The sequence below is a fragment of the Aedes aegypti genome, chromosome 2, assembly GCF_002204515.2.
Source record: "Aedes aegypti strain LVP_AGWG chromosome 2, AaegL5.0 Primary Assembly, whole genome shotgun sequence".
NCBI classification, from domain to species: Eukaryota; Metazoa; Arthropoda; class Insecta; order Diptera; family Culicidae; genus Aedes; species Aedes aegypti.
Window position 1 is genome coordinate 12,319,418 of NC_035108.1, and position 12,721 is coordinate 12,332,138.

The following is a 12,721-nucleotide window of genomic DNA, read 5'->3' on the forward strand; positions in this document are numbered from 1 at the left end:
TTTCAAATTATCTAGGAAAACTTCTAAAACTCAAGAGCCCAGGAGTTATTTCAGAAAACATAGTCCATAAAAGGAAACTTTGAAGCTTACCCAAGTATCATCGGATTTATTTTCCAGAAAAAAAAATCCTAAGCATTTCCCTGGATACATTCCTTGAGAAAATCTGGAAAATTACTGGAATAATTTCTGTACAAATCTTAGCTGGAATCTCTGGAGCAATTATTGAAATGCCTATTTGAAGATTTGTATAAATCCTGAAACACAATTTTAACGGAAATCCCTAGAAATGTCTTGTGTGTTTCTTGAATATTGGAGGATGTCCCAGGGAAATCGATAAAATCTTGGAGGAGTTAGGTCCTTCTTCAATAAATTTGGAGGAATTCAGATGGTTCCTGATATAATCTTTGGAGAATTTACATTTCTATGGTTCTCCTTGAAAAAATCCATGTTGTATTATTGAGTTATCCTAAATAAAATTCTTGGATAAATTTCCTACAACAATTCGTGGAGATATTCCTTGGAAAATAATCACTAGATGAACTACTTTATAAGTTTCCGGAGTAAAATATGAATATTTTGGAAAATATCTGAAACAAATTTTGATGAATTTCTACAGTAATACCGTTTTGATTCATATTACGGACAGCTTCTTATTCCGGACACTCTACTTTGTATGGGAACCATTTCGCATGAAATGTTTCAATTTTTGCCGTTCAAAAGTACACACTTTTGAAGCTCGTTTTAATCAAATTTTTTTATAGATATCTATGGAAATATATAACACTCAACTGCCTTAGACGCCTCTTTAGTTGTTTGCAAATTTCAAATAAAGATTTGAGTTGTCTTGTTATGATTTTCATGAGCTGTCCGGAATAAGAATCAAAGTGTCCGGAATATGTGACAATATTTAGGAAGCGTCCGGAATAAGAATCATGAAAAGTCCACACATTTCTATTTATTTAAAATTATTCATGTATCAGAAACAAAATCTTCACCCACCAGTCGAAAGTTAAGTGTTTTGAAGGCTCGATAGCGCTGAGGAATCATACAGATTGATTTATTTTATATGCTTCCTGATGGGTTATACTTCATTGCAGCCTTAAGTGTCCGTAATATGAATCAAAACGGTACTCGTCGTAATGTCACGTGGAATTCTAAAAAAAAAGTATTCGATCTTAAACAAATGCCTGCTCTGATGCTATGAAGAATTAAACTCTTATCTACTGGCTTTTTTTTTTGTTTTGTTTGTTTTTTTGGTTACTGTTTGGTCCCTTCTCGGCCTCTTTTTGGTTCTTTTATGATCTCTCATTTTCCGTCAAGAGGTCTCCAACTTCCTATTTCTAACGCACTCAGTCGCTACCAGCCCTGCAAAAACGAAAAGCTTTCAAAATCAAGCCAGTCTTCTAAGAATTATATTGTTTCTTCTGTTTAGCGAAAAACTCATCTGAAAATATCGTTAGAACGCTTGCAAACAGTAGAATTTTCTCAATTCAACCCAAGACCGACCATAATGCCACTTATACCCTTGGCGTTTGAGCCCCTCAAAATTTAATATAGTAATTTTCAACTTCCAGTTCAGAGTTAATTTTTTTTTTGTTTCACAGTGCACAAAATATTTGCTAACGTATGTCCTACCCATGATTTTGAACGTGGACGCGCCTCTGCTGCTGATTGTTGTCTTACAGCATGTCTTTCAAAATACTAATAACAGCTTCCAGAGGTGATGCTTGGTGGTCACTTAACAATATCTTTGAAATGTTATTGGCGATATCTTAATGGATTTATGGAAAAATCATGAACAAATCTTCAATTATCTTCAAGGAACATTTTTGACGAATTGCTGATAGGGTTTTTTGTTAAGATGTCTCTGAGTAGAAAGAAGTCTCTTAATCCCTGCACATTTTGATTACTTCTACAAAAGGTTTTCTCAAAGCTACTGCACTCGTGTTTTGCTGCTTGTTTTTAGTTGGGTTTTGTCAAGGTGCTTTACAGTCGTTGCTCATCTAGCTCTTAAGAAGATACTAAGTAGACTTTTTGCTTAATGTTTAGTTGCTTTCTTCCAATAATTATAGACGAATTCTTGTAATATCTGTGATGGATTACAGACATTACTTTAGGTGTGTCTGTAAAGTAAGAATACAGGTCAAATTATTATGATGTTTCCGACAGGTTTCTATAAAAACCGATTTAAATAATATCCATTTTAGGGGTCCTCGACATGTGTGTCGAACTTGGGAACAACAGATTGATAAAATTTGTTATAAATTGAGCAAGAAATCTGAAAGTCAAACTATTCCTCACTTCACTGTACATTGTAATACGGGCTATCCTTTATTGTTTTATTGTTTTATATTTGGGAAATTGTAAAACTAATTGATGTAAAACTTCTCAATAAACACATAAGTACTAGTTAACACACAAAAATACAGTTGTACAACTTCATACTTCATACTGTTCCACTGAACAATTTGAAATTGAATACAAACAATCAACCTGTTCCTTGATAATACAAATTCACTAATTCAAACACAATTCCATACAACCACCAAAGTCGAACATCCATCCCGCACTGAACAACCCCACCCACAGTCAGTAACACTGTAGTTTGGTCTGTATGTTGTTGATCCTGTGTCCTGTGAATCAGTAAGATTGATAACCGGCAATTATTTTCCCTTTCTCCTTTCGGCTGCTGCCCCTCACCATTCACCATTCCGGATGGCGTTCCCCCGTGTTTCCAGGTTGGCAACGTCCCAGCCGGTCGCGACAACGAGAAGAGCCCGCCATGCCAAGACCCAACAGCAGAACGCCGTGCATCGACCGGGACACGGTTATGCGGATCAATCGTCGTCCTGTGCGGCATCGATCTTGCGACAACTTTTGGCCCCCGGCTCCTCGAACTCCTTCGCCTCTCGAGCGGACAAGAGGACATTCTTCTGTGGGGGAATCCGAAGGTGGGTCCTTTGCATTCGATGGTGTTCGACGATACGGTAGCAACGAAAGCGTCTACTTTGACGTGGACAAGGTTTGCAAGCAGCACAAAATCGATCCACTGCGAACCAAGTTCGACAAGGCCAATGTTGTCCTTGTTGATTGGGGTAGGAGGGGAGGGGGGTTCCGCGATAATGGATCTCATGATAAACGATGCCGGGAAAAAGCTGATGACACTGCTAATAATTCCATCAATAGAGGTAAACATATTGAAAGTGAAAAGCGTCCATCAGAGCCGCGAGTTGTGTCAGACGATGTCAAAGGAAAATCGAACGATGATGGCGTGGTTCCTGTTGAGCAAAAATCCAAACCACCTTCGCCACCTCCGAGGCGATACTTTCTACCGATGGATCAACTGCACTCTGGTGTTGGAGTGGAAATTCTGCTTCGATGTTACAAACTTAATCCTGAACAAGATGAAAGATTGAACGACTCATCCTCTCAAACAATTGATAATTACCAGGACAAAGCAAAAGCTTTCAATCCTGTGACGGTGCCAACTGCAGCTTCCATTGCTGACGGTGATGGCATTCTCCATCAGGACGGAATCCAATCAAAACCACCACTCAAAACCAAAAGCACTTCAACAAAGCGTACCAACCTCAGCAGCAAACCTCCCACTCCAGTGCACTTCTCCGTCAGCCCCATTGGCCTTCAAAGTTCAGACAATCCAGTTCCAGGCGAGCGGAATGAGTTCAATATAAATTCTGATACGATTTTGAATTTAAATATTGACACCGGTTTCAGTCCAAGAACGCCACCACAAATCACCGTCACCGAATGCCGGGATCAGACAACGAACGCAACCACTAATCACTTCGACAAACGCCACTCCATGGGACACCAGCAGCAGCAAACAGCTTCACCGAAAACAAGCGACAAATTATTAAATGAAATAATAGATGAAAATCATAATTACAATGAAAAACTAATTACAAACAGCGGTCGATCCGATACGGAATCCCATCCAACAACTTCATCGGCCTTCACCGAGAGCGACCGCCAATGTCGCGCCCAAGAGTTCCCTAACGAGCAACATTCAAAATTAAATGTATCAAATCAGCCAAATCGTAATTGGATTAATTTAAATTCAAATGAAATTCATCCCTATGCCGATGGCGGTTCATCTGCTTCTGCTACTACTACAACTACGCCCCTAGATCAGCCAGCAGGCCAACGGGGAGAAGATTCACCGACAGCACCGGCGACATCTGGTGCACGTATGACACAAACACGTGTCGTCCTTTGCAATTCGATTGCCACCGAAGCTTCTGACACCGTTTCACACCCACTGGCAGAGCCTAATGACCGGCCGCCAAAAGCGACACACGTCGCCAGCGATGACGATTCGGTCGTTCGCCATAATTACGATAATAAAAGTGTTAAAAGTAATTATTGGGATCCGATTCCGAGCGGCAGCAAGAGAAGCGAACAACGGCCGGGACGATTGGAAAGATCCGACAGCCGGGACTCGTCCCGAAGCTGGCGATTTGACGAGGTTCTCGAGTTTCCACCTCCACCACCCTATCTGTGCCTTTGTGAGGACGAGTCCATCCCTTCCGGGAGATGTTCGGAGGAGAGATCGACGCAAGGCAGCTCGGACAGCGGAGGTGATTATGTGTCTGTGAGCTTCGTGTTTCATGTGCGATGTTCCCATCATGTCGGCAGGGATGTTGAGTTTGGGTGATGAGTTTGAATCTATTGGAATATCTTATGTTTTCTGCAATTTTATTTGATGAAAATTGAAATTTCTTTACATGTCTTTAAACTTTAACAAATTCCATTGTTGAAACCAGGAGCATTGCAATTCCAAAATGTGAAGTAAAATTTGAATACGTGATTATAGACGATGATCTTAAACTCTTGATCCGTCTTAAAAACGTGAGGAGAAGACAATTTCAACGCACTCGCGATCCTGCTATGAAAATTATATGGCAGGATTTGCAGAAAGAAATCAAGACACGTTTTTCGCAATAAAGAAACAAAACTTTTGAAAATAACATTTCTCGATTGGACCCTCTAAGCTCTTTTGGAAATTATCTAAAATTAAAAAAAAACTCAGAAGCCAATACCGGCATTGAAAGAGGAAAACAAATTATTACTAACCAATTGCGAAAAAGCTCAAAAACTTGCTATGCAGTTTGAAAGCGCGCACAATTTCAATCTAGGACTTACTAGTCCAATAGAAAAGTTACTCAGGACTTCGAAAATATTCCCAATCAAGAGAACGTTTTCGAAAATTCCAGGGAGACTGATTTGGAAGAAGTGAGATCTATTATTAAAAAATCATAATATATGAAAGCTCCTGGCGATGATGGAATATTCTACATCCTTATCATGAAACTTCCAGAAAGTAGCTAATCATTCTTAGTTGATATATTTAACAAATGTTTTAAGTTGGCTTATTTTTCTGACAAATGGAAAAATGCTAAAGTTGTACCGATTTCAAAACCAGACAAAAATCCTGTAGAAGCTTCTAGCTATCGTCCAATCGGTTTTCTTTCTTCCATCAGTAAACTTTTTGCAACGGTCATTTTGAACAGGATGACGGTCCACATCAACGTAAAATTAATTTTTGCCAATGAACAGTTCGGTTTCCGCCATGGACATTCGACCACTCATAAACTTTTACATGTAACAAATTTGATCCGTTCCAACAAATCTGAAGGCTATCCTACTGGTCTTGTCTTCTAGATATAGAAAAAGCATTCGACAGTGTTCGGCTGAAGGCTTGATCGAAACTTTATAAAAACCTTTATTTTCCAACATATGTACATGTTAGAATAAATAGTTATCTGTCAAATCGTACACTTCGGGTTAATTATCAGAACTCCAGGTTTGAAAGACTTAAGGTAAGAGCTGGTGTTCCTCAGGACAGCATTTCGGGACCAATATTATACAATATTTTCACATCTGACTTACCTGAGGATTTTTGACATCCGTAAACAAGGATGTCAAAAATCCTTGTTTACGGATGACACAGGCCTCTCCGCCAAAGGACGAAATCTGCGTGTCATCTGTAGTCAATTGCAAAAAAGTTTGAATTTTTTTTTTTTTCATACTTGCAAAAATGGAAGATTTTTCCTAATGCTTCCAAAACTCAACTAATAATATTCCCACATAAACCAAAAGCTCTTTATTTGAAACCTTCAAGTAGACATGTTGTCACGATGAGAGGGGTTCCAATAAATTGGTCAGACGAAGTTAAGTATCTAGGGCTCATGCTAGATAAGAATTTAACTTTCAAAAATCACGTTGAGGGCATTCAAGCCATATGTAACAAATATGTAAAATGTCTCTATCCCCTTATTAATAGAAAATCAAAACTTTGTGTTAAGAAAAAAGCATTTGATATTCAAACAAATTTTCAGGCCAACCATGTTGTATGCTGTACCAATATGGACTGGCTGTTGTAATACAAGGAAAAAAGCTCTGCAAAGAATTCGGAATAAAATTTTGAAAATGATTCTGAAGCTTCCTCCTAGGTATAATACCAATGAGTTACATAGAATATCCAATGTTGAAACATTGGAACAAATGTCAAATAAAATAAATAAAAAATTTAGGCAAAAATCGTTACAATCTTCTCTTTTTCTTCTTTCTGGCGTTACGTCCCCACTGGGACAGAGCCTGCTTCTCAGCTTAGTGTTCTTATAAGCACTTCCACAGTTATTAACTGAGAGCTTACTATGCCAATGATCATTTTTGCATGTGTATATCGTGTGGCAGGTACGAAGATACTCTATGCCCTGGGAAGTCGAGAAAACTTCCAACCCGAAAAGATCCTCGACCGGTGGGATTCGAACCCACGACCCTCAACTTGGTCTTGCTGAATAGCTACGCGTTTACCGCTACGGCTATCTAGGCCCCTTCTATTGACACGAATAATGCGTTATATATTTAGGTTAAGTTAGGTTAATTAAATTGAAAGCGTATTTTTTTCTCTTATAAGCAGGTGAAATCATCTCACCTGTAAAAAATCTCAACTGAACCGGCAAATGAAATGTAATATGTTGTTAACAAAATTTAAATAAAATCTTAAATTTGTTTTACCAAATTAGGATGTCAGTGTTATCTAACACAGAACACCTAGATATAAAAAATGAATGTAATGTTTGGAATGATACTAATGAAGAAATTAAAAAAAAATACACCGATAGGCAAAATAAAGTGCCCACTTTACCAGTTTTCGAATGTCTCTCATTGATTTGGTTCAAATTAAAGTTAACACACTTAAATCTTTTTTGATATTTTACTTTTGATATTCTTTTAAGTTGCACTTACGAAAATTTGATAAAAAAAGAGTTTTACTTAAAGAAAACGAAAATCAATTTGTATTGAAAAAAATAGTGGCAAAAAAAATGCCCACTTCCTTCTTGACCCCAGAAAAGATTATTTAAGAACAATAAAAAGCAATTTAATGGATAATGTGTCCTCCTTTGGCCTAAATGACTTGCTAGAGGCGCTTCGGCATGCTTTTTACCAAGTTTTGTAGGTGTTGTGGTTCCAGCCCTGTCGTCCTGCTTAGTCGCGCTTAGTCGACGACTAAGAAGCTATTCTCAGAGTTTTTTTTTCAACGCCCAGTAGGACATCAATTAAAAATTCAAGCTATATCGTATTCTTGAAGTAATTTGTCTTTGTTTCATGTAGATCAAATGCAACTTAACGTCCAGTATGACATCAATCAAAGTTGTCTAGCTGTATCAACGCCCTGGAGTAATTTGACCTTATTGTCTTAAACAGATTAGCTGCATCTTAACGCCCTATAGGACATCATTTATTAATAATATAAACGCCCTGAAGTAATTTGACCTAATCCTATGTAGATCAGATGCATCTTAACGCCCTGTAAGACATAGATTGTAAATTCCAAGTAGTATCAACGCTCTGGCATAATTTGACGTTATTCCATCTTAGCGCTCTCCTTGACATCAATCGATCAAAATGTATCAACGCTCTGGCATAATTTGACGTTATTCCATCTTAGCGCTCTCCTTGACATCAATCGATCAAAATGTATCAACGCCCTGGAGCAATTTGACTTTGTTCTACAGAAATATTTGCTAGATCTTGAGCCCCGTATAGAACTGCATCAACACCTAGGAATTTTTTGACTTTTTTCCATGTAGCTCAGGTGCCCCGTAGATCATTCCAAGCTTTTTCAACGCCCTGAAGTAATCGAGATTCATTCCACGTAGATCAGATGCATCTTAACGCCCTGTATTACATCAATCAAGCTGTATCTACGCCCTTGAATGATTTGATTTTATTCTACACATACCTTTGCGAGATCTGTAGCATGTTTACGCCCTTAAAAAATAAAATAATCGAAATTCCCATGTATTTTGACATTGTCCTATGTATATAAGGTGCAACTCAATGCCCTGTAGGACATAAATTGGAAATTTCAAGCTTTATTGACGCCGTAGAGTAGTTTGGCATTATTCCACGTAGATCAGGATGCATCTTAACGCTTTGTATGACATCAATCCATACAGTTGTATCATCGCCTTGGAGTAACATGACCTTATTCCACATAAAACTCTGAAGAAAATCAATCGAAATTTCCATGCTGCATAAAGACTCTGGAGTTATTTGATTTCATTTCATATAGATATAGTGTATCAATTCCAAGATGAATCAACGCCCTGGAGTAGTTTGGCATTGTTCCACGTAGATCAGATGATTTTTTACGCCTTGTATGTTATCATTCGATCACGCTGTTTCAACGCCCTGGAGTAATTTGTCCTTATCTCTTGTCGACCAAATCTTAACGCCCTATAAGACATCAATTGTTACAAGCTGTAACAATACCCTCGAGTAATTTAACATAATTTCACGTAGGTCAGATGAATCATAATGATCTTTATGACATCAATCAATCAAGCTGTATCATCCCTCTGAAGTGATTCGACTTTATTCTACTCAGCTCTTTGCGAAATCTGGAGCATCTTAACACCCAGTAGAAAATCAATCGAAGCTTCCAAGCTTTATCAACGCCCTTGAGTAATTTGACCTTATTTTAAGTAGATCAGATGCATCTTAACGCCCTGCATGACATCAATCGAAAATAATAAGCTGTATTTACGCTATTGGGTAATTTGAACTTGTCTTAAATAGATCATTTGTAAATTAACGTCCTTTAGAACATCTTTCAATAACTCTAAGCAGTATAAACGCCGTGGAGTAATTGGTCCTTACCTTTTTTACGGTCAGGTGCATCTTAAGGCTCTGTAGAACATTAATTGTAAATTACAAGCTGTATCACCGTCCTGGAGTAATTTAACCTTTTTCTATATAGACCAGGTGCATATTAACGCCCACTAGGATATTATTTGAAAATTCCAAGCTTTTTCAACGCCCTGGAGTAATTTGACCTTGGTCCACGTAGTCCTGTATGACATCAATCGAAATGGTCAAGCTGTACCTACGTCCTGGAGGGATTTGACCTTGTCTCAAATGGATCAGCTGCATCTCAACGCCCTGTAGAACATATTTTAATAATTGATAACTGTATAAATGCCCTGGAGTAATTTGTCCTCAAACTTTGTCGATGAGGTGTATCTTAAAGACCTGTAGGATCAACGCCTTGATCTTATTTGACTTTATTCCATATTGATATTTGCGAGAACAGGAGCATCTTAACAACCTGTAGAAAATCAATCAAAATTTCCGTTCTGTATCAACGCACTTGAGTATTTTGACCTTGGATTATGTAGATTAGATTCAGCTTTGTTTCACGTCATTTGCAAATTCTAATTGGTATCTACGCTATGAAAAAAATATCTTATCCTATGTGGATGAGGGTCATCTGAATGCCCTGAATCAATTAAAAAATCCAAGCTGTATAGAAGCCCAGGAGTAATTTGACTTTAGATTAGGAACGCTCTAAAGAATATCAATTGCAAATTCCAAGCTTAAACAACGCATTAGAGTAATTTGGCCTTTTCCTACATATGTAGATGAGTTGCATCTTAGCGCTCTGTATCAATCGAAAACACCAAGCTCTATTAAGACCCTGGAGTAATTTGACATTATCCTACGTAGATCAGCTGTATCACAACGCTCTTTTCGACATCTATCGAAATTGTCAATCCATACTGGCGTCCTGGATTAATTTGATCATGTCTCATCAAGGTCAGCTCAATAGGACATCAATTGTAAATTCCAAGCTGTATTAACACCCTGGAGTAATCCAAAATTTAAAGCTTCATCAACATCCTGCACTAATTTGACCATAGCCCACATTGATCAGGGCACCTTAGTGCTTTCTAGGACATCAATCGAAATTGTTAACCTGTATGAACACCCTGGAATAATTAGGAGCATCTTAACGCCCTGTAGAAAATCAATCGAAATTTCAGAGTTGTACGACCCCTTGCCGCCAATAAATTCTTAAGTCATGGTATCTTTTTGGTATACAAATCACCTTTTTTTCAATTAATCTAGCACAAGTGAGACAATATCGATCGAATTATCTCAAGTAACTCTTGAAGATTGTTGAGCTGTGTGGAAGTTTGAAGCTGTAAAAATCTTCAACTCATATGTTAGAACATCCGAGTTGAAGATTTTATTAGTTAGACAATTAGTTCATATTCTTGTTCATTGTGGGCCAATATTTTTTATATGATAGTGACGAAAATTAATTATTTAGTATGCATCGAAAACAGCATTTTCGGGATTCATTTTTTTAATTTGATGATTAAAATAAGCGATATATTTGGCTGAATTTCAAAAACCTCTTGCTTTAAGTCCAAAATAAGGTTCAAACTTCCTAAACGTTCTGCTTAAAGAAACGCCACACCTATCGTGAATGAAATTTTCCGAATATTTTTTTAATGAAATGTTTTTTCCAGGTTTGCTTCATGTATTATTTCTAATCGAATCTAATCTAATCTAAATCGACATGTTGGATAGATAGCCTATTGTTAGTACCCCGGTTTTTGTCTTACTTCGCTAGAATAGACCACAACTGGAGGAGATGCGTTTTGGTTACCTCATATTGGTGGACACCTCATACGCTTGCTCAATTGTTGATATGTTTCAGGTATTTCTTCACGTATCTTTCTTCTCATGTATTGTTGTTTGATTAATTTAGGTGGGTTATGACTATGCGTCGGTCCACCAATGAATTTCGGAATATCTCAGGAACAAGAAAATCAATATCTAACTTCGACACATATTCTAAATATAGAAGAGATTTTTAGGAAATTGTAAAACAAGATGCAAAAATATCGATAAACAAAAAAGTTATCGCAATTTAAACAAATATTTGTGGTAAAAAAAAGGTTCTGCAGATAGAGATTCAAATTTAAATGAATTCTGTTTCAAAAGAAATCTCCGCATGAAAACCACGTTCAGAAACAAAAATCAGTCACTTAAAATATTTTAGTTATTATGAAATCATGGAAACTGAAAAAGGCAAGATGTCGTCATGATACTTGAATTTAAAACCTGTTAAGAAATGTGACCTAACCTACCAATATTTCGTTTGGCATTTAGTAAAACGACAAGTTTTGGGAAAATTTTTCTTACGCTTCCGTTTACCTTCTGAAAATCATACAAAAGTGTTTCTATTCTATTCTATTCTAAGTGCTTGCACAGCCAATATTGAAAAGCATCCTGGAAATATCGAAATTTCTTCCAGTATTTTCTTGTCAGCATTAATATTTGCAGCATATCAATGATTTCATACAAATATCAATATGGCCAGGCCCACCGTGAAGACTTGGGTTTGAAGATAATTCAAAAATTTCCGGCCTTCAGATTATCCACGGATGAATAATATGATGGACGGAAAATTTTCAAATATTGTTATGAAAGAAACGAGGACAACCGTACCAACCGTTCCATTTAGGGGATATGCAAAATCGTTGGGAGTGGCGTTGCTAAGAAAGTTAATGAGCACTCCATTGTGGTCCTGTTCCTAGGATGAGACACAGGTATTTCACCCGTGTGTTCTGGCTCTACAGCCTAGGCTTAAGCGCCCTTGCCCGTTTAACAGCAATCTATAATGTATGCATCCTCAATAAATGAAAACCTTTCATGAATTGTGTTAAAATATTCGAAAAATATATGTGAATAGAGTAAAACACAATGAATACCCACGAAAACGTCACAAATTCTCAAAGTGGCATTTTAGATCACTTTCCCCTATTTGTTTCGTTATGCAAATAACATGAAAAAATAAAGAGAATCTGAAAAATCTCACGAAGTTCCTATAGGCAACCGTGGTGCTGTCATCAGCATGTAAGCTTCTACTGCGTGTCCATCATCCCCTTTTAGTCATGTGAGAAATGGTAACAATCGATCACACGTCACGACAGGTACACATTTTTTCGACTTTTTCCGATGCATTTTTTTACACTTGCCTTTGTTTCCATTTAATTTTACTAAGCATGAATAGTTTCAAAGCACAAGCTTAACTGGGAAAACTTTTCAATGCGGGAATGCGGAACCACACTTATCACATTCTGAAAATCATACAAAAGTGTTTTATCCTTAACTCTGTGATTACACGTTTAATTGAAAGTCTCTACAACGCATCCATCATAGCAATCTTATGTAGTTTTCAGATTTACATAAGATTAGATCAGATTCAGATAACCTCACGGCCAATCAATCAATCGAATCACAACATGTTGCAGTTCCATGTTACTTACTGAGCCTCTTACCAATACCATTAGGATTAGATAATTTATACTAAATTCAATTCATCAGAAAACTAAAATTA

General features: G+C 37.2%; 1 protein-coding gene across 1 annotated transcript in view; it reads left to right on the forward strand.

The window, feature by feature from the left end:
* The first annotated feature begins 2,782 nt into the window (after positions 1–2,782).
* The window catches only part of LOC5569145, a 298,989-nt gene continuing 289,050 nt past the window's right edge, over positions 2,783–12,721 (forward strand). The window contains exon 1 of the mRNA XM_021844044.1: positions 2,783–4,598. Within this exon, the coding sequence (XP_021699736.1) occupies positions 2,783–4,598 (1,816 nt within the window). The remainder of the gene's footprint in view (positions 4,599–12,721) is intronic.